Consider the following 26782-nt stretch of genomic DNA (forward strand, 5'->3'; position numbering starts at 1 on the left):
CGATAAAAAAATTGCGAAATAAATAAATAAGCCAAGCTTTCGCCTCGATTTTAAAAATGTCCAAAGGAGAAAGCCCGAAGGTTTCACCATATGCAGTGAGGGCCATCGGCCATGACGTGCAGCTGGTCGTTGGCTTGGCTAGTGAACTCCGTGTCCGATTGTGCTGTACGTACGTTACGCGTATCGATCTGTATGTGACTCCGTGTCCAACCGTGCTGTAGCATGTACGTACATCTAGCTAGGGTCTCCGATTCCGATCGATACCGCGAGTCCGTTTACGACTTCACCTCGCTGGTGTTTGAGCTTTGCGTTGCTGCTGGTTCCATAAATACAAGAGATCGAGGAGCGCATCGCATCGCACAAGACAAGTTCGAGGATCCTCGCCTCGGGCTAGAGCGCGCGCGGCCAAGTACCACAGAAACCACTTCGACGATCCGTGCCCGCAGTGAGTCATGAAGCTTCATACGGCCGTCCTCGGCGTCATCCTCCTCCTCGCCCTTGTTCTAAACCCCAATGGCGTTGAGGCACGGCCTGCCCCTGCCGACGGCCATCAGAAGAAATCGTCAAGCTACAGCCTTTTCGTCTTCGGGGATGACTTCGCCGACAACGGGAACCTCCCGCTAACCGATCCCGTCACCCAGATGTCGCGGCAGTGGGCGTACCCCTACGGCTCCTCCTACGTTGACGCCGATGGAAACCCACGACCAAATACTCCGTCGGGACGCTTCTCCAACTATAAAATTCAGTCCGATTTCATTGGTATGCACCTTATGATTATTTCAATTAGCTAGTGTGATTATTTATGATTGCCAATTGGCTATAGTATATATACTCACACGCTGTGATCTCTTGTAACTTTCAGCAACGATCCTGGGGCTCGAGGAAGCACCTCCAGCCCATGCCCTCACGGCGGAGAAAACATGCGACCCGTCCGGCATGACCTTTGCTCATGGTGGCGCTGGCGTGCTGGACACCACGTCGGCACACAATGTCCCCACACTCGCCAAGCAAGTGGACAATTTCAGGAAGATGGTTAAAAACGGGATTATCTCAGAGAAGCAACTGAGTCGCTCCGTGGCCCTCGTGGCCATCTCCGGCAATGACTACTATGGGAACACCGGCGTGATTGGCCTGACAGCCCCAAACGATGTAAGTAGCTACCTATCAGCAGAACAAAACATTAAACAATTAATTAATTTATTTATCTCTGCTTTTTTACTTGCTAATTTTGATAATATCATGTATGTATGAAGATCAATGCTTATATTGGGAAGGTGACCAAGGAGATTGCCGACAATGTGGACCAACTACAGAAGCTCGGGGTGACAAAGGTTCTTGTGAACAACTTGCACCCTGTCGGCTGCACGCCAACACAAACACGGACGAACAACTACACCAGTTGCGATGTCTTCGGAAACCTGGGTGCATCTGTCCATAACAATAACCTGAAGCATGTGATAGCAGCAAAGAGGAATGTCCACGTTGTCGATCTCTACACCGCCTTCACTAGCATTGTGGATAATGTTCCAGGTACATCCATGCATGCATCTGCAAGTGTCAATGCTATTAAGTATAAATATTTCTAATCTATGGATTTGATTATGTGCTTGAAATTGATATGAACAATTTTATCTGGATGATGTACCTATAGGTAAAGGACAAGAGCTATCCAAGCAATTCAAGCGGAAGTTGTCGCCGTGCTGTGAGAGTTTCGATTCAAAGGGTTACTGTGGACAACAAAGCGAGTCATCAGAGCTTCTTTACGCGGTGTGCAACAAGTCCAGCAATTTTTTCTACTGGGACGACATGCACCCGACACATGCAGGGTGGGAGGCAGTGATGAAACAGTTGGAGAAGCCATTGAGAGAGTTTGTAGATCAAGACTAGCTAGGGTTTTCGTAGATCTTCTCATTGTTTCTCTTCGATTGTACTGGCTCGGAGTATCTAGATCTATGTATTTTTTTGACTCTTTAATAATTCTATTTATTACACGATTACACTTTCTTTTGTGAAAATTATGTTCGTAGTCTTCCATCTTGCATGAACAACGAAGATGTGTTCTAGGCCTATTGGGAATTATATAATTGATTGACTATATACAACTACTAGGAAGCATAGACACGGCGACACGCATAATAATTTCTGATTCGATTTGTCAAACAAATCTGACAAATGCAAGATGACGCTCAGGCTACGACTGATGATAGACTGCACGATTGAGATTCAATCATCCCACTAACGGCTATACATGACAGTGATACATATCTATCTCAAAGTAGAACTCCATCTCCTCTTCTCTCATCTCCTCTTCTCTCTTCTCCTCGACAAATAAATGTTAAAATCAAAGTAACACACGCACCTCGCACGTGGCTTATGAGAACACTAGACGATGATAGCGCGCATTACCACCCATTTCTTGATAAAAAAATGATGGCATTGTTGTAAATATGTTGATACAGGAAACACTAAAGTTGAATTCACATAAGGTCGTAGATCGTCTAGAACGTCTAGCTCCGCAGCCGCCACCCACCTGCCGTAGATCGACCGGCGAAGGAACCCTCTCCGAAACAAACCCAAACACAAAACAACCAGCTCTCTCTCCGGCTGCCTCACGTCGTCCGGGGTCCTCAAACAATCCCAGATCAAACCAAAACAAACCAAAACCAAAACCAAAACCTAGATCAACCCTGCCCGGCCACCGTTCTTTGTCGTCGACCGCGGGCAACTGCAACAACAACCGATGGCTTCTTCCTCGTATGCGTCTGCCGCCGCCAGCCTCACGGCTGCTCTCGGCTCGCCCCCGATGGAGAAGCTTACCAGGCAGAATCATATGTTCTGGAAAACCCAAGTCCTTCCGGCCCTGCACGGAGCTCAGGTGATGGAGCTGCTCGATGACTCTGACGAAGCTCCGCCCAAGACGATTGAGGTGGAAGATAGCAACAACAAGAATACTACCATCCCAAATTCGGCGTACGGAGTCTGGCTTGCCCGAGACCAAGCGGTGATGAGCTTCCTCGTCAAGGGGCTAGATCAGGACCTTCTCTCCCATGTCATTGGACTTGAGCATGCACATGAAATATGGTCTACCATTGAAGGCTTATTCATCTCACAATCCCGCTCCCGAGTGAACATGCTAAGGGGAGCACTTTCCAACACAAAGAAGAATGATCTGACGGTGGCGCAGTTCATCTCCATGATGCGTGGTTTTGCATCTGAACTTGCAGCCGCGGGAAAACCCGTGGATGATGACGAACTGAAGGGATACATACTAGGAGGGCTTCTGAGGCCATACACACAATTTCTTGCATCCATGAACGTTGTCCTCAATACCACTCTTACTGACATGTGTTCTCAACTTCAAGCCTTTGATGATAGAGAAGGAATACTAGCTCTAGCTCAGATTACCCCTATTTTTCAGTCCTCTGCAAACATTGCCGCTCGAGATGTGGCACAGAGGCATTGTCTTGAAGACTCCCTCCGTGATGGAGTTGGCTACCGTGATGATGGAGGCTACCGCGATGGAGGTGGCTACTGTGGTCGACGTGAAGAGCATCCCGAGATGACTACCACTGTGACGATCGTGGAAACTATCGTGACCGCCGTGATGATCGAGGGTACAGGCGTGATGATCGTGGAGGTGGCCAATACAGGCGTGATGATGGGCAGCACCGTGATGGTGGTGCTGGCAGTGGCCGTGATGATCGTGGTGCACAAAAGGGAGGCTGTGGCTGTGGAAGAATCTATCTTACCATGTTGATCTCAATACTGATGAGGTAGATATGTATGCTAGGCTACATGTGCATGTCTATTCTTAACGGTCCTTAACGAGCAGCTCGCGAGCACTCGCATGCACATAAAGAGCCGAGCCAAACAATGATTTTAGCTTGCTATTCCTAACGAGCTTAACGATTCGAGCCTTAATGATCTTGAGCTTAATGAGCCGAGCCTTAAACGATCCGAGTAGCTCGTTAGGGTCCACCCCTAGAGACAACACTCTTCCTTTTACTCTATAAATATGCATGGAGGGCCAGGGTAGCATCACTCCGTCCTATAATATAAGATGTTATTACAAGAGTGGATAAATGGAGGCCGAGCTCTATGTAGCTATTTTTTTCAAAAATGTAGACATCATAGTTTTAAGTTTCAAAAAATTCTAAAAATAATTCCTAGATGTAGCCAATGATAGAATCTACAAACATGAAAAATATCAATGTGAAATTCTTAGTACTTTAGGCTACACAAAAATGACAAATGTGTGGATCTGAGAATATTGAATAGTGCACATTTCAAAACTATAAAACCTGTCAGATTTTGTCATTTTTGTGTAGTCTAAAATACAAAAAAAAAAAACACATCGAGATTTTGCATGTTTGTAGATTTCATTATTTTCTACATTCATGATTTTTTTCAGATTTTTTAAAACTTTAAACTATGATTTCTGAATTTTTTAAAATAAAGGGCTACATGTAGCTCGGTCTCCATTTGCAGTTTTCGATGTTATTACAATCAACATGCTCATATATTAGTTATAAAAACATCTTATATTAACATCTTATATTATGGGATAGTTAATAACAAAACAAGAGGTGGTCCTAAAACTAAAACTCATCTAGGTTTCCGTCCTCTTACTGGCGCCGCCGCCAATCAGTTCTGCCTCTTATGGCCTTGGGGACTTGGAGGCGTGGCGGATTACGGGTCCTCGCCGGCGAAACCGTTCCGTTCTTTCTTTCTCAATGTCTTATTTTAGACGGTGAGGCAGCGACTATATCTTTAAGTAAAGAATAACGCCCTCCCCACTCTATCCTTTCTTCGGTGGTGTGTCTAGCATCGGTGGAGGGTGCCTAGAGTTTGCATCCCGTGAATCTCCTGGGATCAAGTCGGTTTTCGTGTTTGTTGGTGCAGTTTTAGTTCTGGCTCTTCCGACCTACGAGTCTCGTCTTTGGCGATGGTTGCTCTAGTGTGTTGGTACTTTCCAACCTTAGCACGATGACTTTCTGTTTTTTCTACTATAATATATTCTTCTAGACAAGCTTTGACTAGCTACAGTGACACTTTTGGCCCGCGCCAATGTGTGTAGTCATCGCTGGGTGGTCCATAGATCTATTTATATTTTTGTTACTTTTTAGGTTCTTTGTACTGCTTGGATGGTGTACAGAAGGGGAAATACAAGGGGGTAGGGAGAGAGAAGGCAGGGGCTACATGGCCCTAGTTAAAACATAAGAGCGCAACAAGTCGAGGTGAGCACGCTCAGAAACCGGAAGCCTCCACCTCCAAAGGACAAGGTCGTCGCACGCCTTCCAGAGCGTGGAGCTGGGTGATCGCCTTTCCGTTGAAGACAAGGTCGTTGCGACTTTTCCAGATGGCCCAGAGGATCGTCGCGACCCCCATCTTCCGAGAGGTGTCGGGGAGGGGGAGAGGGGATGGGAGGTCCCAAACGGAGAAGGGCTCAGCTGGGATTGGGACGTCCAAGCGAGACCAGATGTCGGTGGCAAGATGACAGCCGAAGAACAAGTGTCGTCCAGTCTCAACTGCCGGGCAAGCAGCGCAGATGTCAGAAGGGGCGCAACTCTTGTAAAAGAGGTTGGCTCGTGTGCTCAGGCGGTCGATGTCAAGGAGGTAGATGAAGATCTCCAGCTTCGTCGGCAGACGCAGAGCCCAAGAGATGCAGGCGGATGCATCAAGAGGCCGAGGCGGGGAGAGCATCCGGTATGCCTCCCTCGAGCAGAAGCGGGGCGCGGAAGGGGAGTCGATGAAGCGATCGTCTGGGGCATCCCCGAGTCGGGTGTTGTTGATGATACGGCGGATGAGCAGAAGCTCAGCCTCAGTAGCCGAGGAGAGGCGGGGCTGCAAGTCAAGGCCCAGAGCCGCAACGGTGACCAACGATGTGTGCTATCGCGTGATGTGCGAGTATATAGCGGGGACGCGCTCAGCAAGCGGGCAGCCTGGCAGCCACCTGCCCAGCTAGAAGGAGGTGAAGCGGCCATCACCGATAGTCACCCTGGTGATGGCGCGGTAGAGGGGAAGGCATTCCCCCACAATCCGCTCCAAGAAGGAGGGAGCCGTCGAGAGCTCGCCCAAGTCACAACCTGTGTGAGAAAAGAACCAAGTTTTCCAAGGGAAAGAAATAGGTTGGTGAAGTTTATGTATAAAATTGAGTAGCAAACACATGTTCTACCGGTGGAGATCCTTAACGCCAAAACCACCATCCTGCTTAGACAAAACAACCTTATCCCAGGCGGTTAGACAACGAGCCCCAGAGTAGGAATCCTTCCCGGTCCAAAAAAACGCGCGGCGTCTCTTGTCTATACTGTCAATAACACCACGGGGAAGCAAGTACGAGCACATAAAATAAATTGCGAGATTATTCAGCACAACATTACACAGCACGAGCCTACCCCCAGAAGACAACAAGTGGGCGCGCCAGCCAGAGAGACGCATGAGGAGAGGAGGAGAGGAGCGAACACCGAGGCAGGGAGCTTAGTTGGAGAGAGGGGACGCCCAATGTACGGTTGGGGAAGGAGGAGATGGGGAACCCGAGGGCCGTGGCTATGGATGCGGCATCGGACTGCGGAATGTTCATGGGGATGAAGCAAGATTTGTGGAAATTTATGGCCAACCTGGTTGCGGACGCGAAGTCCTCTAGCACCACCCGGAGGTTGGTGATACGTCTCCGACGTATCGATAATTTCTTATGTTCCATGCCACATTATTGATGATATCTACATGTTTTATGCATACTTTATGTCATATTTATGCGTTTTCCGGAACTAACCTATTGACGAGATGCCGAAGGGCCAGTTCTCGTTTTCTGCTGTTTTTGGTTTCAGAAATCCTAGTAAGGAAATATTCTCGGAATTGGACGAAATCAACGCCCAGGTTCCTATTTTTCCCGGAAGCATCCAGAACACCCGAGAGAGGCCAGAGGGGGGCCACAGGCCCACCAGATGACACCCTGGCGCGGCCAGGGGGTGGCCCGCGCCCCCCTAGTGTGTCACCGCCTCTTCGCCCTTCCGACTCCGCCTCTTCGCCTATAAAAAGGTCCCTGACCTAAAACTTCGAGACGGAAAAACCACGGTACGAGAAACCTTCCAGAGCCGCCGCCATCGCGAAGCCAAGATCTGGTGGACAGGAGTCTCTATTCCGGCACGCCGCCGAGACGGGGAAGTGCCCCCGGAAGGCTTCTCCATCTGTTGCGGTCAGAAACCCACCGGCGAGCAGCGACGGGCAACACTGTAGAGCCGGGAGGCTCCCAGGACTGCGGCTGGCCCTGGTCCCTCCGAGCGACGGCCCGCAAAGACTCGGCACGCACGTCCGATGCTGATGCAAGGGCGTGCCACCTGACCTATACCTTGTCGGGGAAGGTGTTGGATGTGCCTCGCTTAGTTTCCTGCATGGCATACACGTAAACATTAAATACGAGCCTCGATCGGCTCTCAGGTTGTCCTGTGAATCGGCTCAAGGAGCCGATCCACCCATGATGCGTACGAGGTGTACGATCAGATGGTGGTCCTGCTTGATCAAAATAAAGCTAAAACGACCTACTACGATTTAGGGTTTTCACCGCATAATCGGAACATCCTACTCGTGATTGAGCCTGGCGGCCACGCACGGTGATCGTAAACCGACCCTAGACAAGGCCTAAAAACCAACACGAAGTTGATCCTCGGAACATCCTGTCTAGGGCTAGCAAACTACACCCTACGCGCCACTCGGATCCTTCAACCCGTTTGTAAGGCCTAACCATGCAGATATTAAACTAATCCTTGAAGAACAAGGAGCAATCATAACGGATCGGATCTACTAAATAATGATCAAGCGGGGTGCCGCCCTTACACCTAAGATAGGTGTATTGACGGCTAGACGTCTAAGGGTTGCACGACGACAGCATATGATACGATGAACAATGCTAACCCTAACACATCTATGATAACTACGTTGCTCGCCATAAAAAAGGCTTCAGTACGAGCAACGCATGAACAACGAATAAACGTGTATTGCCTAGATCGCAAGATGCGATCTAGGCAGCATGATGCTTACCCGGAAGAAACCCTCGAGACAAGGGAGTTGGCGATGCGCCTAGATTGGTTTGTGGTGAACGTGATTGTTGTTTATTTCATAAACCCTAGATACATATTTATAGTCCGTAGACTTTCTAACGTGGGAATAATCCCAACCGGGCACGAGCCCAAACTCCATCTAACCGACACGTATCCTACTATATTACAGATACACGGGCAAACTAGCCCAAACTTTGCATATAAGGCCGATTCATGTATTTCTTCCATGTATATTCTTCAAGCCCATCTTCAATCGCGGCCCACCTCTGATCCGGTCAAATTCTGGTGATAACACATGCCCCCCTGGTTTTGGAAATGACAATTCCAAAATCACTCTGTTTTTTCTTCGTCGGGTCATGTCGTGGCAGAGCAGAACCGCCGCAGTATCCTTCATCATGATGCCGTGCCTCCTCCACTTCTCCGCGTGGCAATTTTTTTTCTCTGTTGGGCACCACTTCCTCGGAAACTGCTGTGGCATTGAATCTCCACTATATCCCCTTTTATTTAACCGTTCCAAACAGTTTGCTTCTTCATCCTCTTCGCATTAGCACTCCAAAAGCCCTCTGCGCCACCATGTCTTCTTCTTCCTCCGCCTCATCGGGTCTTTCCATCGAATCCTCCTCCTCCCGCGAGCCGACGCCGGAGTGGGACCCGGAGGAGGCCCACGCGGCCAACATCCGCCGCGCCATCGAAGCCGGGGATGAGCCCGAGCCACGACTTCTCCATCTGGTCGAGAGGACGACAAGTCCTCGACCGACGGGGAAAGTGACCTCCGCTTCCTCGCCGACGGGGAGACGGAGGAGGAGAGCGATGACGATCGCTTGTCCTGTGATGACTTCACCTTCTCCGAGGAGGAGGAGGAGGAGGAGGACGACACCTCCTCCGACGAACCGCCGGCCAAGCGCTTCTGCCCCTGGCCGGGGAATCTCAGCGACTTCGACAGCGACGACGACGACGCTGACGAGGAGGATGAGGACAACGAGGGTCCTGCCGGCGGCCGCTACAGCAGCGACGACGAGCCCGCCGGGAGCAGCGCCGATAGCGGCGACGACGGCGACGACGAGGGCAGCGACGGCCCGTAGATAGGACCCTTAGCATAGGATCAGTAGTAGTAGATGGGGCAATGTATCCCCTTAGTACCTCCTTTTGAGAGCAATCAGCTCTTTATGTAAGAAATCTCGTTTATCAATGAAGAATTTCCCCAATTCAATTTTGCCGATTTCCTTTATGCCAATTTAGCCGATTTCCCCTCATACTGACTTTGCCGATTGTCCACTTAGTCAATGCTCAATGAACCGATGGCAACGCATCGGTCCCTCATAATCCGCCCCTCATCTCTTCGACTAATGACTTTGAGCTCTGGTGGACAATGTGGAAGACCAATGCCTTCAAGAGAGCCCTAGAACCGCTGCTGAAACGACTTGACGCTGAAGCCGATACTTCTGCAGAACAGATATCACCTGCTCGCAAATCTCCTCAGTGATACTTTATAACCCTGCTCTGTTCCTTTGCAGCAACCAGATAGCCCAGAGCCAACTCCCTATCGGTGATGATGGATCCCTCTTATGCAAGAACTCACCACCTTTGAAGAAGATTGCGACGCAGGACCAGCCGATGACACTCCAATCGGCTTCTAAAAACAGAGCATCTATCAGGTCAGCTGCCCCCGAGCCTCAGTCAAGGCGAAAACAGTGATGAGGACACGCAATTCAGGCAAATGGACCTGAGCTCGGTCACACCTGAGAAAGCTACCATGCAGAGCCAGCCAGAGCCGATCACCTTTCTTCCGTTGAAAGCCGATATTGCAGATGATCACACAGCGGCTTAGAAACAAAAACTCCTCTAACAAAGTTGTCTTGCACGCCAAAACTCCTCTGACAGTACTGCTGAACTGGCAACCTTGCGCACAGAGTTGGAGGTCCTCGTGTCTTGAACTGGTAGATCCCATGAAATTTGCACTAGAGTCGATGGCTGTGCATCGGCTTTGTTCCTTAGCTCTAAAGTCGATGTCCGTGCATCGGCTGTATATCATGAGAATTTTTTTTTACGGGCCGATTTTTCTATCGGCCCCCAATGTTTCACTGCACATGTATCGCACATGTTCATCTGATTAGGTGCCCCCCGAGCCGATTCTGCCAGGTAACTGCTGATATCGGCTCTGTGGTTAGCCAAGGCACTATATGTGAACGTCGGCTCTGTTAGGACCAGTGTTGACTTCTTCCAGCTCATCAGCCGACGTAAACCCATTGCCCATTAGATCGACGTTGAACCCAGGAAGAACGCATGGTGAGGATAATTTTGGCCGATTGCTGGAATCGGCCTCCATGTTGATTGTTCAATGAAGGTTTTGCAATGTTCCTTCATAGATCTTTGGGGCCGATCACATGGATCGGCACCGCCACGTTTGTCCATAGATGTTGCTCTTGTTACACGGTCAGGCCGGTGGATAAAACCAGCCTAACCCCGTCCTTCGTCACGTCGATGCGCTCGCAGTCGTCCAATTTGATGCCTGAGAGTGGCTCTTGGCCTGTTGTCTCCCAAACGTTCATGCCAGCCGTTGAAATCTTGGCTGAATCATCTGCGTGGACGACCTCTACTTCATCTCCATCCCACTGTATCAAGCATTGGTGCATCGTGGATGGAATGCAACAGTTGGCGTGGATCCAATCTCTTCCTAGCAGGACAACATAGGTGCTCTTGCTGTCGACAATAAAGAACATCGTAGGGATGGTTTTTCTTCCTACGGTCAGATCCACGTTCAGAACACCTTGTGTGTCAGATGCTTGGCCGTTGAAATCGCTCAGTGCCACATTGGTCTTGATCAGATCCGAGCTAGAGCGTCCCAACCGACGTAGCATGGAGTATGACATAATGTTGACTGCCGCTCCGGTGTCCACCAGCATCTTGTTGACAGGCTGCCCATTGATGTAGCCTCGCAAGTACAGGGCCTTCAGATGCCTGTAGCTTCTTTCTCGTGGCTTCTCAAAGATAACCGGCCGTGGGCCGCAGTCAAGTTGTGCCACGGGTGCTTCGTCTAATCCTGGAGCACTAAACTCCGTTGGAAGGATGAACACCATGTTTGTGCCAGCCGATGTCTCATCATCGGCTTTCTTTTGTCTGGGCGCCACTCTTTCCTTTGTGGCCGACCTTCTTCGTCCAGGGTTCGCTGAATTTTAGCGGCCAGATCAGGCCGCGCCTTCCTCAACGTGTGCAGGTATAACCTTTCAGCTTCCTCCAAACCACGTAGTCGCTGAACCCTACGCTTTTGGGAACGGCTAAGCCCATCAGGGCACCACCTTGGCCGATGATACTTGTCTTCGTCTTCATCATCGTCCTCTAGTTCCTCGAGATCTTCTACCCGAGAGGACTCAGCGTGCTTGTTCCGAGGCGGGAGAGGCCCTAGACGTTTGAATACGGACACGTTAGTTGCATCCTTCTTCTTTTGTCTACATTCTGGACAGTTGCCGATTGTAGGCAATCGGCTCATTCCTGAATCCCAGCGAGTGTACCGAAGAAGGGGCAGTCCCAGTGCCTATCCACGTCGTCTTGCTCTCTCGACTTTTCCTTGGCGTGGCGCTCATATCTCTCCTCGTTGCGATCATGCCGACGATGTCTCCTGGCGTCCCTAGCCAGACGATCTCTTTCATCATCGTCGTTGCATCGTCGGCGTTGGCCATATTGACTCACATACTTGTTGAGGAGGTGATCAGAGAGAGGTCGCTGATATCTCACGTTCCTCACTTCTCCCTCTCGTGATGTAGCGCTTGCCATCGTGACGGAGCCGATCGCGTGGAACGGCTTCCTCTGTGTCCTTGCTATGAGAGCAGCTGCCCTCGTCTCCGTCCTTACCAGAGTGGTGCCCAGGTCCTACCATGTTGATATTGAACGAGAATCCTGGCTGGCACCCTCCAGGGTAAGTGCACTCCACCATGTTAACGGCGGGGAAGGGGTGTGTGTCGACCTTCATGGCGTACTGGCTGAAAATTAGACGCCATTGCTCTATCGCCATTTGGACCTGCTGACGCCACACCCTGCAGTCGTTGGTGGCGTGGGTGAACGTGTTATGCCACTTGCAGTATGGCTTCCCGTTCAGCTCCTGCGCCGTGGGGATCTTGTGGCCTTCGGGTACCTTTAGCTGTTTCTCCTTAAGCAAGAGGTCGAAAATTTGCTCAGCCTTGGTGACGTCGAAGTCAAACCCTCTTGGAGGACCTTGTGGCTTAACCCACTTGCAGGACACGGGGCTTGCCCCCCAAGTCCATTCAGCTACTGCTACCTCTTGATCTCCCGCAGAGCCTCCATCCTCATCTGCCTCAACCAGGACCACCGCACGCTTGAATTTATCCTGGTATACATCTGGGTGGCGCTGTTCATATAATGACAGCTTCTGCACCATGTGCGCCAGTGAAGGGTAGTCTGCTTGGGAGGCCACGTCCTTGATCGGTGATGCGAGACCCACCACCGCCAACTCGACTGCTTCTTTTTCAGTCACACGAGCCGAATAGCATCGGTTCCTAACGGTCCTGAAGCGCTGGATGTATTCCGAAACTGTTTCTCCGCGCTTCTGTCGTACTTGTGCTAGATCGGCAATGCCAGCCTCGGAAGCCTCTGAGTGATACTGCATGTGGAACTGCTCTTCCAACTGCTTCCAAGTCCGGATTGAATCTGGTGGCAGCGATGTGTACCACCCAAAAGCCGATCCTGTGAGGGACTGTGTGAAGAACCTCACACGCAGCTCATCTGATGCTGAGATCGTGCCCAGCTGCGCCAAATATCGGCTCACATGCTCGATGGAGCTGGAACCATCTGATCCATTAAACTTGGAGAAATCAGGGAGCCGATATTTGGGTGGTAATGGGATCAACTCGTACTCATTGGGGTACGGCTTGGAATAGCCGATTGTCCTCCTTTTCGGCACCATGCCGAACTGGTCTTTTAAGATGGTACTAATCTGATCCGCGGTGCTGGCTGTAGGAATCGAACTCTGAAGATTTGCCGGAGTGGCATACTTAGCCAGCCATGCTTGCTTCTCAAGCTCTGAGCCAACTGCAAGAGTTGGGCTCTGGAGGTTTATCGGGGTGGCATATTTGGCTAGCCACGTCTGCTTCTCAAGATCTGTCCCCGAAGTTCCTCCTGTTGTTCCGTAAGTCCCCGCTCGTTGCGGTCCGGCTTGTGAGGGCCCGAGTCATCGCAGTCCGGCACGTATGTGCACGTGTATCCGTGAGGGATATCCTTAGGCGCCTCATGCAAGAACTGGTAGTCACTAGGGTCACCACCGATCTTGTAGACGACGTATGCCGGTGAATTCGGCACTTCTGGTGCTGCCAACGCGAACGGCAGCGGTGGACGGGACTGGAGTGACATCTCTCCTTGGTGAGTCCCTAGAGCTGGTCCTGACGGAGAGTACTGATGCCTCATGATTTCCTGGATCGCGCGAAGAGCGACACGCTCCAAAGTGTTCACCAGGCTCTCAGAATGGCGGTGTAGCGAATGAGCTACCATGAAGTTAATCTCCGACGCGAGACCTGGTGCGTTCTTCCGACGGGCGGACAGGTCCACTCCATCGAGCGCGCCTTCAGGTGAGAACCCTTTCCACCCGATGCCATGTGAGCGGGTTCTCGTGAAAAGAGCCGATGAGATCGGCTTCGAGGATCGCTTTGACCTCGTCATGCTTCTTCTTGAGCTCCTCGGTCGGATCCTCGTACGTGATCGGAGTGCCTTCCGCCATCTCGGATGTAGATGGCGATGCGGTTGATGTCGAAGATTGTCCCACCGGGCGTGCCAGAATGTGTTGCGGTCAGAAACCCACCGGCGAGCAGCGACGGGCAACACGGTAGAGCCGGGAGGCTCCCAGGGCTGCGGCTAGCCCCGGTCCCTCCGAGCGACGGCCCGCAAAGACTCGGCACGCACGTCCGATGCCGATGCAAGGGCGTGCCACCCGACCTATACCTGGTCGGGAAGGTGTTGGATGTGCCTCGCTTAGTTTCCTGCATGGCATACACGTAAACATTAAATACGAGCCTCGATCGGCTCTCAGGTTGTCCCGTGAATCGGCTCAAGGAGCCGATCCACCCATGATGCGTACGAGGTGTACGATCAGATGGTGGTCCTGCTTGATCAAAATAAAGCTAAAACGACCTACTACGATTTAGGGTTTTCACCGCATAATCGGAACATCCTACTCGTGATTGAGCCTGGCGGCCACACACGGTGATCGTAAACCGACCCTAGACAAGGCCTAAAAACAACACGAAGTTGATCCTCGGAACATCCTGTCTAGGGCTAGCAAACTACACCCTACGCGCCACTCTGGATCCTTCAACCCGTTTGTAAGGCCTAACCATGCAGATATTAAACTAATCCTTGAAGAACAAGGAGCAATCATAACGGATCGGATCTACTAAATAATGATCAAGCGGGGTGCCGCCCTTACACCTAAGATAGGTGTAAGGACGGCTAGACGTCTAAGGGTTGCACGACGACAGCATATGATACGATGAACAATGCTAACCCTAACACATCTATGATAACTACGTTGCTCGCCATCAAAAAGGCTTCAAGTACGAGCAACGCATGAACAACGAATAAACGTGTACTCGCCTAGATCGCAAGATGCGATCTAGGCAGCATGATGCTTACCCGGAAGAAACCCTCGAGACAAGGGAGTTGGCGATGCGCCTAGATTGGTTTGTGGTGAACGTGATTGTTGTTTATTTCATAAACCCTAGATACATATTTATAGTCCGTAGACTTTCTAACGTGGGAATAATCCCAACCGGGCACGAGCCCAAACTCCATCTAACCGACACGTATCCTACTATATTACGGATACACGGGCAAACTAGCCCAAACTTTGCATATAAGGCCGATTCATGTATTTCTTCCATGTATATTCTTCAAGCCCATCTTCAATCGCGGCCCACCTCTGATCCGGTCAAATTCTGGTGATAACACCATCGACACCACCGCCATCTTCATCAATGCTGCTATCTCCCATGAGGAGGGAGTAGTTCTCCATCGAGGCTAAGGGCTGTACCGGTAGCTATGTGGTTCATCTCTCTCCTATGTACTTCAATACAATAATCTCATGAGCTGCCTTACATGATTGAGATTCATATGATGATGCTTGTAATCTAGATGTCATTGTGCTAGTCAAGTGGATTTTACTTATGTGATCTCCGGAGACTCCTTGTCCCACGTGTGTAAAGGTGGCAGTGTGTGCACCGTGTGGGTCTCTTAGGCTATATTTCACAGAATACTTATTCACTGTTATGAATGGCATAGTGAAGTGCTTATTTATATCTCTTTATGATTGCAATGTGTTTTGTATCACAATTTATCTGTGTGCTACTCTAGTGATGTTATTAAAGGAGTGTGTGCATCCGTGTTAGTACTTGGCGTAGGCTATGATTATGATCTCTTGTAGATTATGAAGTTAACTATTGCTATGATGATATTGATGTGATCTATTCCTCCTACATAGTGTGAAGGTGACAGTGTGCATGCTATGTTAGTACTTGGTTTAGTTGTGTTGATCTCGTCATGCACTCTAAGGTTATTTAAATATGAACATTGAATATTGTGGAGCTTGTTAACTCCGGCATTGAGGGTTCGTGTAATCCTACACAGTTAGTGGTGTTCATCATCCAACAAGAGAGTGTAGAGTCTAGCATCTATTTATCTATTCGTTTATGTGATCAAAGTTGAGAGTGTCCACTAGTGAAAGTCTAATCCCTAGGCCTTGTTCCTAAATACTGCTATCGCTGCTTGTTTACTGTTTTACTGCGTTACTACTGCTGCGTTACTATCGCTTGTTTATCGTCCCGGGCAAAGCACTTTTCCGGTGCTCGTTGCCATCGCTCATACTTATTTATACCACCTGTATTTCACTATCTCTTTGCCGAACTAGTGCACCTATTAGGTGTGTTGGGGACACAAGAGACTTCTTGCTTTGTGGTTGCAGGGGTTGCATGAGAGGGATATCTTTGACCTCTTCCTCCCCGAGTTCGATAAACCTTGGGTGATCCACTTAAGGGAAACTTGCTCGCTGTTCTACAAACCTCTCGCTCTTGGAGGCCCAACACTGTCTACAAGAATAGAAGCACCCGTAGACATCAAGCTATTTTCTGGCGCCGTTGCCGGGGAGGAAAGGTAAAAGGCACTCATACTCCGGTCCCAGGTAAAGTACTTTTCTGTTGCCGTCGTGTGTGTGCTCGAAGCTATTTCCTTTAGATCCTGCAATTGCATCTTGTTGTTTCTTGTTTACACTAGTTTGGCATAATGGACAACAATGAGCTTCTTATTCTATTCCCTGATTTAAGACATGGATGGTTTGATGCGAAAATTAAAAAACCTATGGAATCTTATTTGCATGCTCGGTAGTAATATTAGTATGAACGCTTTGAACACCATTGTTGATAATGATATAGAAAGTTCTAAGCTTGGGGAAGCTGGTTTTCATGATCTTTTTAGTCCCCCAAGCATTGAGGAGAAAATTTTCTTTGATGATACTTTGCCTCCTATTTATGATGATTATAATGATAGTGGTCTTTTGGTGCCACCTACTATGGAGAGTGAATTTTATTATGATTATACTATGCCTCCTACACTTGATGAGAATAATAATGATAGCTACTTTGTTGAATTTGCTCCCACTACAACTAATAAAATTGATTATGCCTATGTGGAGAGTAATAATTTTATGCATGAGACTCATGATAAGAATGCTTTATGTGATAGTTATATTGTTGAGTTTGCTCATGTTACTACTGAAAGTTATTATGAGAGAGGAAAATATGGTTGTACAAATTTTCATGTTACTAAAATGCATCTCTATGTGCTGAAATTTTTGAAGCTACACTTGTTCTATCTTCCTATGCTTGTTACTTTGCTCTTCATGAACTTGTTTATTTACAAGACTCCTATGCATAGGAAGCATGTTAGACTTAAATTTGTTTTGAATTTGCTTCTTGATGCTCTCTTTTGCTTCAACTACTATTTCTGGGGAGTGCATCATTAAAACTGCTGAGCCCATCTTAATGGCTATAAAGAAAGAACTTCTTGGGAGATAACCCACGTGTTTATTTTGCTACAGTACCTCTATTTTATATTTGTGTCTTGGAAGTTGTTACTACTGTAGCAACCTCTCCTTATCTTAGTTTTGTGTTTTGTTGTGCCAAGTAAAGTCTTTGATAGTAAAGTTCATACTAGATTTGGATTACTGCGCAGCTTACAGATTTCTTTGCTGTCACGAATTTCGACCTGCCTCCCTGTAGGTAGCTCAGAAAATTAAGCCAATTTACGTGCGTGATCCTCAGATATGTACGCAACTTTCATTCAATTTGGGCATTTTCATTTGAGCAAGTCTGGTGCCTCAATAAAATCCATCTTTACGGACTGTTCTGTTTTGACAGATTCTGCCTTTTATTTCGCATTGCCTCTTTTGCTATGTTGGATGAATTTCTTTGTTCCATTAATGTCCAGTAGCTTTATGCAATGTCTAGAAGTGTTAAGGATGATTGTGTCACCTCTGAACATGTTAATTTTTATTGTGCACTAACCCTCTAATGAGTTGTTTCGAGTTTGGTGTGGAGGAAGTTTTCAAGGGTCAAGAGAGGAGGATGATATACTATGATCAAGAAGAGTGAAAGCTCTAAGCTTGGGGATGCCCCCGTGGTTCATCCCTGCATATTTCAAGAAGACTCAAGCATCTAAGCTTGGGGATGCCCAAGGCATCCCCTTCTTCATCGACAACATTATCAGGTTCCTCCCCTGAAACTATATTTTTATTCCATCACATCATATGTACTTTACTTGGAGCGTCTGTGTGCTTTTGTTTTTGTTTTTGTTTGAATAAATTCTTGTGTGGGAGAGAGACACGCTCCGCTGGTTCGTATGAACACATGTGTTCTTAGCTTTTAATGTTCATGGCGAAGGTTGAAACTGCTTCGTTCATTGTTATATGGTTGGAAACGGAAAATGCTACATGTAGTAATTGGTAAAATGTCTTGGATAATGTGATACTTGGCAATTGTTGTGCTCATGTTTAAGCTCTTGCATCATATACTTTGCACCCATTAATTAAGAAATACATAGAGCTTGCTAAAATTTGGTTTGCATATTTGGTCTCTCTAAAGTCTAGATAATTTCTAGTATTGAGTTTTGAACAACAAGGAAGACGGTGTAGAGTCTTATAATGTTTACAATATGTCTTTTATGTGAGTTTTGCTGCACCGGTTCATCCTTGTGTTTGTTTCAAATAACCTTGCTAGCCTAAGCCTTGTATCGAGAGGGAATACTTCTCATACATCCAAAATCCTTGAGCCAACCACTATGCCATTTGTGTCCACCATACCTACCTACTACATGGTATTTCTCCGCCATTCCAAAGTAAATTGCTTGAGTGCTACCTTTAAACAATTCAAAATTTATCACCTCTGATTTGTGTCAATGTTTTATAGCTCATGAGGAAGTATGTGGTGTTTTATCTTTCGATCTTGTCATTTACTTCTGACAGACTTTCACAATGGACTAGTGGCTTCATCCGCTTATCCAATAATTTTGCAAAAAGAGCTGGCAATGGGGTTCCCAGCCCCGATTAATTAACTTGCATTAATAATTCTCTTCACATGTTTTGCTCTGATTCATCAGTAAGCAACTTAATTTTGCAAATAGACACTCCTTCATGGTATGTGATTGTTGGAAGGCACCCGAGGATTCGGTTAGCCATGGCTTGTGTAAGCAAAAGGTTGGGAGGAGTGTCATCCATAAATAATGAAACTAAAGTACATGTGTAAACAAAAGAGAAGAGGGATGATCTACCTTGCCGGTAGAGATAACGTCCTTCATGGGAGCCGCTCTTGAAAGTCTGGTTGATGAGGTAGTTAGAGTGCCCACTACCATTCGTTGACAACAACAAACACCTCTCAAAATTTTACTTTTATGCTCTCTTTATGTTTTCAAAACCAAAGCTCTAGCACAAATATAGCAATCGATGCTTTCCTCTTTGAAGGACCTTTCTTTTACTTTTATGTTGAGTCAGTTCACCTATTTCTCTCCACCTCAAGAAGCAAACACTTGTGTGAACTATGCATTGATTCCTCCATACTTGCATATTGCACTTGTTATATTACTCTATGTTGACAATTATCCATGAGATATACCTGTTATAAGTTGAAAGCAACCGCTGAAACTTAATCTTCTTTTGTGTTGCTTCAATACCTTTACTTTGAATCATTGCTTTATGAGTTAACTCTTATGCAAGACTTATTGATGCTTGTCTTTAAGTACTATTCATGAAAAGTCTTTGCTTTATGATTCATCTTGTTTACTCATGTCATTACCATTGTTTTGATCGCTGCATTCATTACATATGTTTACAATAGTATGATCAAGGTTATGATGGCATGTCACTCCAGTAAATTATCTCTTGTTATCGTTTACCTGCTCGGGACGAGCAGGAACTAAGCTTGGGGATGCGGATACGTCTCCGACGTATCGATAATTTCTTATGTTCCATGCCACATTATTGATGATATCTACATGTTTTATGCATACTTTATGTCATATTTATGCGTTTTCCGGAACTAACCTATTGACGAGATGCCGAAGGGCCAGTTCCTGTTTTCTGCTGTTTTTGGTTTCAGAAATCCTAGTAAGGAAATATTCTCGGAATTGGACGAAATCAACGCCCAGGTTCCTATTTTTCCCGGAAGCATCCAGAACACCCGAGAGAGGCCAGAGGGGGGGGGCCACAGGCCCACCAGATGACACCCTGGCGCGGCCTGGGGGTGGCCCGCGCCCCCCTAGTGTGTCACCACCTCGTCGCCCTTCCGACTCCGCCTCTTCGCCTATAAAAAGGTCCCTGACCTAAAACTTCGAGACGGAAAAACCACGGTACGAGAAACCTTCCAGAGCCGCCGCCATCGCGAAGCCAAGATCTGGGGGACAGGAGTCTCTGTTCCGCACGCCGCCGGGACGGGGAAGTGCCCCCGGAAGGCTTCTCCATCGACACCACCGCCATCTTCATCAACGCTGCTGTCTCCCATGAGGAGGGAGTAGTTCTCCATCGAGGCTAAGGGCTGTACCGGTAGCTATGTGGTTCATCTCTCTCCTATGTACTTCGATACAATAATCTCATGAGCTGCCTTACATGATTGAGATTCATATGATGATGCTTGTAATCTAGATGTCATTGTGCTAGTCAAGTGGATTTTACTTATGTGATCTCCGGAGACTCCTTGTCCCACGTGTGTAAAGGTGACAGTGTGTGCACCGTGTGGGTCTCTTAGGCTATATTTCACAGAATACTTATTCACCGTTATGAATGGCATAGTGAAGTGCTTATTTATATCTCTTTATGATTGCAATGTGTTTTGTATCACAATTTATCTGTGTGCTACTCTAGTGATGTTATTAAAGTAGTTTATTCCTCCCGCACGGTGTAATGGTGACGAGTGTGTGCATCCGTGTTAGTACTTGGCGTAGGCTATGATTATGATCTCTTGTAGATTATGAAGTTAACTATTGCTATGATGGTATTGATGTGATCTATTCCTCCTACATAGTGTGAAGGTGACGAGTGTGCATGCTATGTTAGTACTTGGTTTAGTTGTGTTGATCTGTCATGCAATCTAAGGTTATTTAAATATGAACATTGAATATTGTGGAGCTTGTTAACTCCGGCATTGAGGGTTCGTGTAATCCTACACAGTTAGTGGTGTTCATCATCCAACAAGAGAGTGTAGAGTCTAGCATCTATTTATCTATTTTGTTATGTGATCAAAGTTGAGAGTGTCCACTAGTGAAAGTCTAATCCCTAGGCCTTGTTCCTAAATACTGCTATCGCTGCTTGTTTACTGTTTTACTGCGTTACTACTGCTGCGTTACTACTGCTTGTTTATCGTCCCGGGCAAAGCACTTTTCCGGTGCCGTTGCCACTTGCTCATACTTATTTATACCACCTGTATTTCACTATCTCTTCGCCGAACTAGTGCACCTATTAGGTGTGTTGGGGACACAAGAGACTTCTTGCTTTGTGGTTGCGGGGTTGCATGAGAGGGATATCTTTGACCTCTTCCTCCCTGAGTTCGATAAACCTTGGGTGATCCACTTAAGGGAAACTTGCTGCTGTTCTACAAACCTCTGCTCTTGGAGGCCCAACACTGTCTACAAGAATAGAAGCACCCGTAGACATCAGTTGGCAGCGGCGCCGGGGGAGGCTCTGCAAAGAATGAGGATGTCATCCGCGTATTGAAGAACAGGACAGGGGCATTGTCAGCAATGGGGTGGGACAGCATTCCATGCCCCCAGGCCTGGCAGACCAGGTGTTGCAGCACATCAGCCACAAGGATGAAGAGGTACGGGGAGAGGGGGTCCCCCTGGCGGAGGCCATTCTGACAACGGATCTAGTCTCCGGGGACGCCATTTAGGAGAACCGCAGTGAGACCAGTACGGAGGATACTTTCCATCCAGCGGCACCAGCGGTCGTCGAAACCACGAGCCTTGAGGTTAGCAAGAAGGTTGTCCCAGTTGACTGATTCAAAAGCTTTGCGGAAATCGATCTTGAAAACTATGGTGGGGGCTTTACGGGAGTGGCAGCAACGGAGGAGGTCAGACGCATAGACAATGTTCTCAGAGATGCGACGACCAGACAGGAACCCAGTCTGGTCGGCGTCCACTAAGTTTTGAATGGCTTTTTGTAGTATAGACGTGAGAACTTTTATAATGGCCTTCATGACGCAGTTTTGGAGCGAGATGGGGCGAAACTGAGAGGGGTGAGTGGCATCGTCAAGCTTGGGCAGAAGTACAAGGAAGGCGCGGTTAATGCGGGCGAGGTCGATGGATTCCTCAAAAAAGGGCATGAAGAGCTCAAAAATGTCAACGAAATAGTCTTCCAGAAGGTTGCGTAAAAAGCTGGCATGAAACCGTCTGGCCCAAGGCTGGACAACCTGTTCATGGAGAAGAAAGCATTTTTGATCTCTTCGTGGGTGAAGGGGGCACTTAAGTTTGCAGGGAGGTTCGGGGCGTCCGGGTAGAGGGAGCCAAGGTCAAAACGCCAGACAGGGGTAGTGACCGAGCCGAGGAGTTCAGAGTAAAAGGCCTTTAGAGAGGTGGCTTTGCTAGCGTGGTCCGAAGAACTGACCCCATCTACAGTGAGCATCGGGATAGTGTTGTGACGCATTCTGCAGGTGGCCGAGGCATGGAAGAATTTGGTGTTCTCGCCCCCCCTCCAGAGCGTAGCGAATTTTTGCTCGAGACTTCCAGTAGACAGTGTTCTCTTTGATTGAGAGGTGCAGGGCGTCCATAGTAAGGGAACGGAGACGAAACTCGTGCGGGGAGAGAGCCCTCCCCTCTTTCAGGAGATCAAGTGAAAGTATAGAGATGGTAAACCTAGAGGGGGGGTGAATAGGTTTCTACAAGTTTTAATTCTTTCTTTGCAATATTAGGCTTTGCGGAATATAAAGGTGAGCCTAATGCAAACTAGGTGAAGCAACCTATATGAGGATACAACTAACTCGAGCACGAAGGCTCTCACGAGCAGTTAAATCACAAGTAAGGAGTTCGGTTAGAGATAACCGATAGCACGCGAGACGAGGATGTATTCCCGTGTTCCCTTGCTTTGCAACAAGGTACGTCACGTTTGGAGGGGTGGAGGTCCCACGAAGGATTCCCCACGCCACGAAGGCTCACCCTATTCTCCGGAGCCTATCCCACGAAGGAATAGCTCACTCACTTGTGGTAGACTTTGAGGCAGCCTCCAAACCTTCACAATCTTGCCCGAAGCAAATCCACAGCCCGGATGCTTCCGGACTCCTCTTGCCCACCTAGGGTTTCCAAGGAACCCTAGGAAGCAAGCTTCTCGATGAATACAAGGGGGAATGAGATTTGGCTTGGTAGAACGGTAGATCGGGTCCTCCTCTAGCGATTCCCCGGAGGGATTTGAGTTTGGGTGGAGGAGGAGGTAGATCTGAGGCTTTTGGTGTTTCTAGCAATGGAGTAAGAGAGAGAGAGAGCTCAAGAACAGCTTGTAGTGTAGTGCCTAACTGTTCAGAGGTAGGAGAAGGCCTATTTATAGTGTTCTTCGAAATATGGCCGTTGGTCACTTGCCACCTCAGCTTTTTCCTCGAGAAACCCGGTTGACCGGGCCACAGACCGGACAACCCGGTGGTGAGGCCGGTCAGACCGGACCAGTGACCGGACGCTTTTTGCTGATCCTGGAGCTCCTCCGGTTGGCGGCCGGTTGGCGCCCGGTTGGCGACCGGTCGACCAGGTCGTGCGCCGGACCCGCCGGTCTGTAGGCCGGTTGACAGGTCGGCAACCGGATTTCTTGTGTTCTGATGAAGATCCCGGTTGGCGGCCGGTCGACCGGGTCGTGCGCCGGACTTCCCCGGTTGGCGACCGGTTGACCAAGCTGTGCGCCGGACAGGCCGGTTGCTGGCCCGGTTGGACCGGGCTGCAGACCGGATTTCTGTTGTAGACCCCTTTTTGATTGTTGTTGAAGTGGGGGGTCTCCTTTTGCCTTCTTGTTCCTTTGATACACCATTTATGCCTCATTGCCTAATACATGAGATTATCCTTATAAACATATTAGGTCAAATACTCTAGCACGGTGTCATTGTTACCAAAATAATGGATAAGGGTAAAATACCCTTACAATCTCCCCCTTTTGGTATACGATGACAAACCGAGCTAGAGTCACAAATAGATATTATGATAAGCTCTAAATCTTGATTCCATATAAGATATTACGACAGCTCCCCCATAATGTGTGCACTTGGAGAATTTGCGTTTGAATGCAAAGTGCACCATTTGTGGAACATGAGAAGCTCCCCCAATATCTTTAGGAAACAAGCATGGTATGGAGATGTGCATATCAAGATATATAAGCATAGCACACATAATCATCCTAACATAGAGTAGCACACATAATAATCGTCCATACATATCCATACACGAGTTATTGGAAGTAGCAAATGGTTCTTGAAAACTCAAAGCAAATAAGCACAAGCCATATAAAATCCAAATAAAGCAACTCCCATGGCTTGTGGCAATCAAAGAACCCCGTGGTCCTAGACTCTACTCTCTTCTCCCCCTTTGGCATCGGAACACCAAAAAGGCGAAGAAAAGAGGAGAGATGCTATCGCAGTCATCAGTAGATCTCATCCCCGGTGGACCATGAGTACTCGCCATCGCCGCGTGCAGCCGCATGACTCTCATCCTCATCACCATCATCATCAGCAGGGGTAGAGGCACGAGCAGTCCTAGGAGGGATGGCACCATGTGCATATACAGAGAAGTCGAAGTTCTGGAGCATCTCATCGGTAAGGGAGGCATCTCCCACTAGGGTGCTACCACAGGCTCCATCTCAGGTCCGAGGAGGAGGAACAGGGTGGTTCCGTGAGGCCATGAACTCATTCTGACGCCTCCGTGTCTCCTGGGTCATAGTAAAGGTCTGATGTGCAACATCATTGGTGTTCTTGCACATTTGCCACATGCTTGAGAAGAAGCGAGCAGCACCATGCTTCGAGCGCTGAGAGTAGCTGGAGCTAGCATCATGATCATGGCGTTCCTTGGAACGGCGCTCAGTGGAGGGCGTCATGGAGGGAACGTCCGGACGAGTGGCCTCCTGAATGGGTCCATGATGACTTTTTCACCAAAAACGTTGAGAGGAGCGGGGACAATGTAGTTGATGAGCCGCTGAACATACTGAGCATAGTTGGGAGTCATGCGTTCCATAACCGCACGCTTCAGCTCACAGTGGATAAGATCACACCCATCAATCTTCCTTATCCTGTCAGGATGGCAATAGTACATCAGATTGAGGTGATAGTTCCTGACTTCACTTGTGTCGCCAGACTTGCTGATGAGGCTTTCACGGAACATCTTGGCAAGAACAAGGTATGAGTAATACATCCCAGAGATAGTGGGAGGTCCAGGTCTAGGGTTCGCAGGATAGCAGAAGGAGATGTCACCCTTAGTAAGCTTGGACCGTGAATGAATCTTGTACCCGGGATTACGATCACCACCACAACCCATGGCTGCACGGAACTGAGAGTAGGTGCATGAGTACTTTTCCTTGCCAGTCATCCAGGTGATGGTGCGGTCCTCATCATCATGGAAGAAAATGGTGCAGTGGAACTGACGGACAAGGAGAGGACAGAAGGTAGGATCCTCTTGGTGATCATCAGGCTTCAGGCACACAAGGTCATACAGGCCCATACCCTTCAAGGTTTCAACCACAAAGCGGTACTTTGTGGCATCATGCAAGGCAAACTCTTCAGGGTTGATGGCCTTGGGCAAGACAATATCACCATGCTTCATAAACTCATGAGAATCATAGTAACCATCCCATAGGGTTGCTTGTGTCTTGGTCCAGAAAAACTGATCCCCACGAAGGTAAGTCCGTTGCTCAAAGCGATACGGATTCACCATCCTCATCTCCTGCCACTCAACACGGTTTGCATGCCCAGCATTGATATTTGGCACAATTTCCTCATCCTGTTGGGCGGCATGCTTATCCTTTCGCTTGCCACCAATAGACTTGTTTCTACCCCCAACTGAGCTGTCAATGTCAGTACCCTGCTGAGCTTGAGGGGGTACGCGGCTACTAGAACGGCAGGGAGGATCAGCAGTCCTTCCTCTCTTGGAGGCATTGCCACGTGCCTCACCACTCCAACTACCCGAAGACATGGTCCTCCTTGATCAAGAGAGCAAGAAGAACACGAGGTAGGGCTTGAAACCCAAGAACTCCAAGATTTCCCAAAATAGCTTGAGAGGGACCAAATTGTCGTCGTGGTGAACAAACAGATGCCATAGGATGGCTTAGGTTGGGGCCGAATGGACGCAAGAGGATTCGGGGGAGGGTTTGTGATTAGACGGGATGAACTTCTGGATGGTTTCCTCAAGAACTTAGCCAAGGCTAGAGGTTGAAGAAGAAAGACATAAGGAAGAACTCGCTCTAGATCATCTTCTTTATTGATCTCAACAGGTTACAGGTTTTTTAGTACAAGTGTTCTTCTAACCCTAGCTCTCTTCGTGCGTGCCCGTAAGAAGGGCTGCCCCCTCTCCTTATATAGGGGAGAGGGTGGCTTACAGGGCAAGAAACCCTAATGGCATCTTTGACTAGACAAACTACTTTATAAAGCTACTTTAATCATAGATGACACCGGAGTCCTCTTTAATCAGGGATGCTGACGTCCTCCGGCTTCTTTGACCATCATCCTTCTCTTTATCGTCAGCCCTTCGTTCAAAGCTACTTTGCTTAGCTCATCCTTGACTTCTAGCTCTGGAGAGAATCTTTGACCAGTCCTGCCGACATGCTCTTCCTTCCGGTAGCTCGGTATCTTCTTATCCGGCTCCGGCATACCCCTCTTGGGGATACCGGCTTAGCCTCACTTAGCTAATTTCTTATCTCTATGTTCCGGTACGAACATTAAACCGGTATCTTGATGGCTCAAACCATCCGGTTTGGCATGCCTTTGGCATACCGGGGGTCATCCCCCCAACATTAGTCCCCGAAGCTGGTATAGTCTGGCGGATCCTATCCAACAGACCATGCCAGGTTCTTTTATCTTAGGATACCGGTTTAATCTATCCGGCATTGGGCTTGGATCCGGCACCTTTGCCCGGATCATTGCTATCTCTTTTTTGCAAGACATTATCCGGTGTCTTATCCTCCGGCATCTTAGTCATTAAACACTTCCTCGGCGAAGTCGAGAATATCTCGG

At 48.3% G+C, this 26782-nt stretch overlaps 1 protein-coding gene across 1 annotated transcript; it reads left to right on the top strand.

Annotated features, from left to right (window-relative positions):
• The first annotated feature begins 452 nt into the window (after positions 1-452).
• Positions 453-1898, top strand: LOC124686435 (GDSL esterase/lipase At5g03610-like). The gene is made up of 4 exons (XM_047220383.1): positions 453-759; positions 863-1149; positions 1254-1530; positions 1652-1898. Exons 1-4 carry the CDS (start codon positions 453-455, stop codon positions 1885-1887), a joined length of 1107 nt encoding a protein of 368 aa, XP_047076339.1. The 3' UTR covers positions 1888-1898.
• Positions 1899-26782: the final 24884 nt, after the last annotated feature.

The sequence above is a fragment of the Lolium rigidum genome, chromosome 2, assembly GCF_022539505.1.
Source record: "Lolium rigidum isolate FL_2022 chromosome 2, APGP_CSIRO_Lrig_0.1, whole genome shotgun sequence".
NCBI lineage: Eukaryota > Viridiplantae > Streptophyta > Magnoliopsida > Poales > Poaceae > Lolium > Lolium rigidum.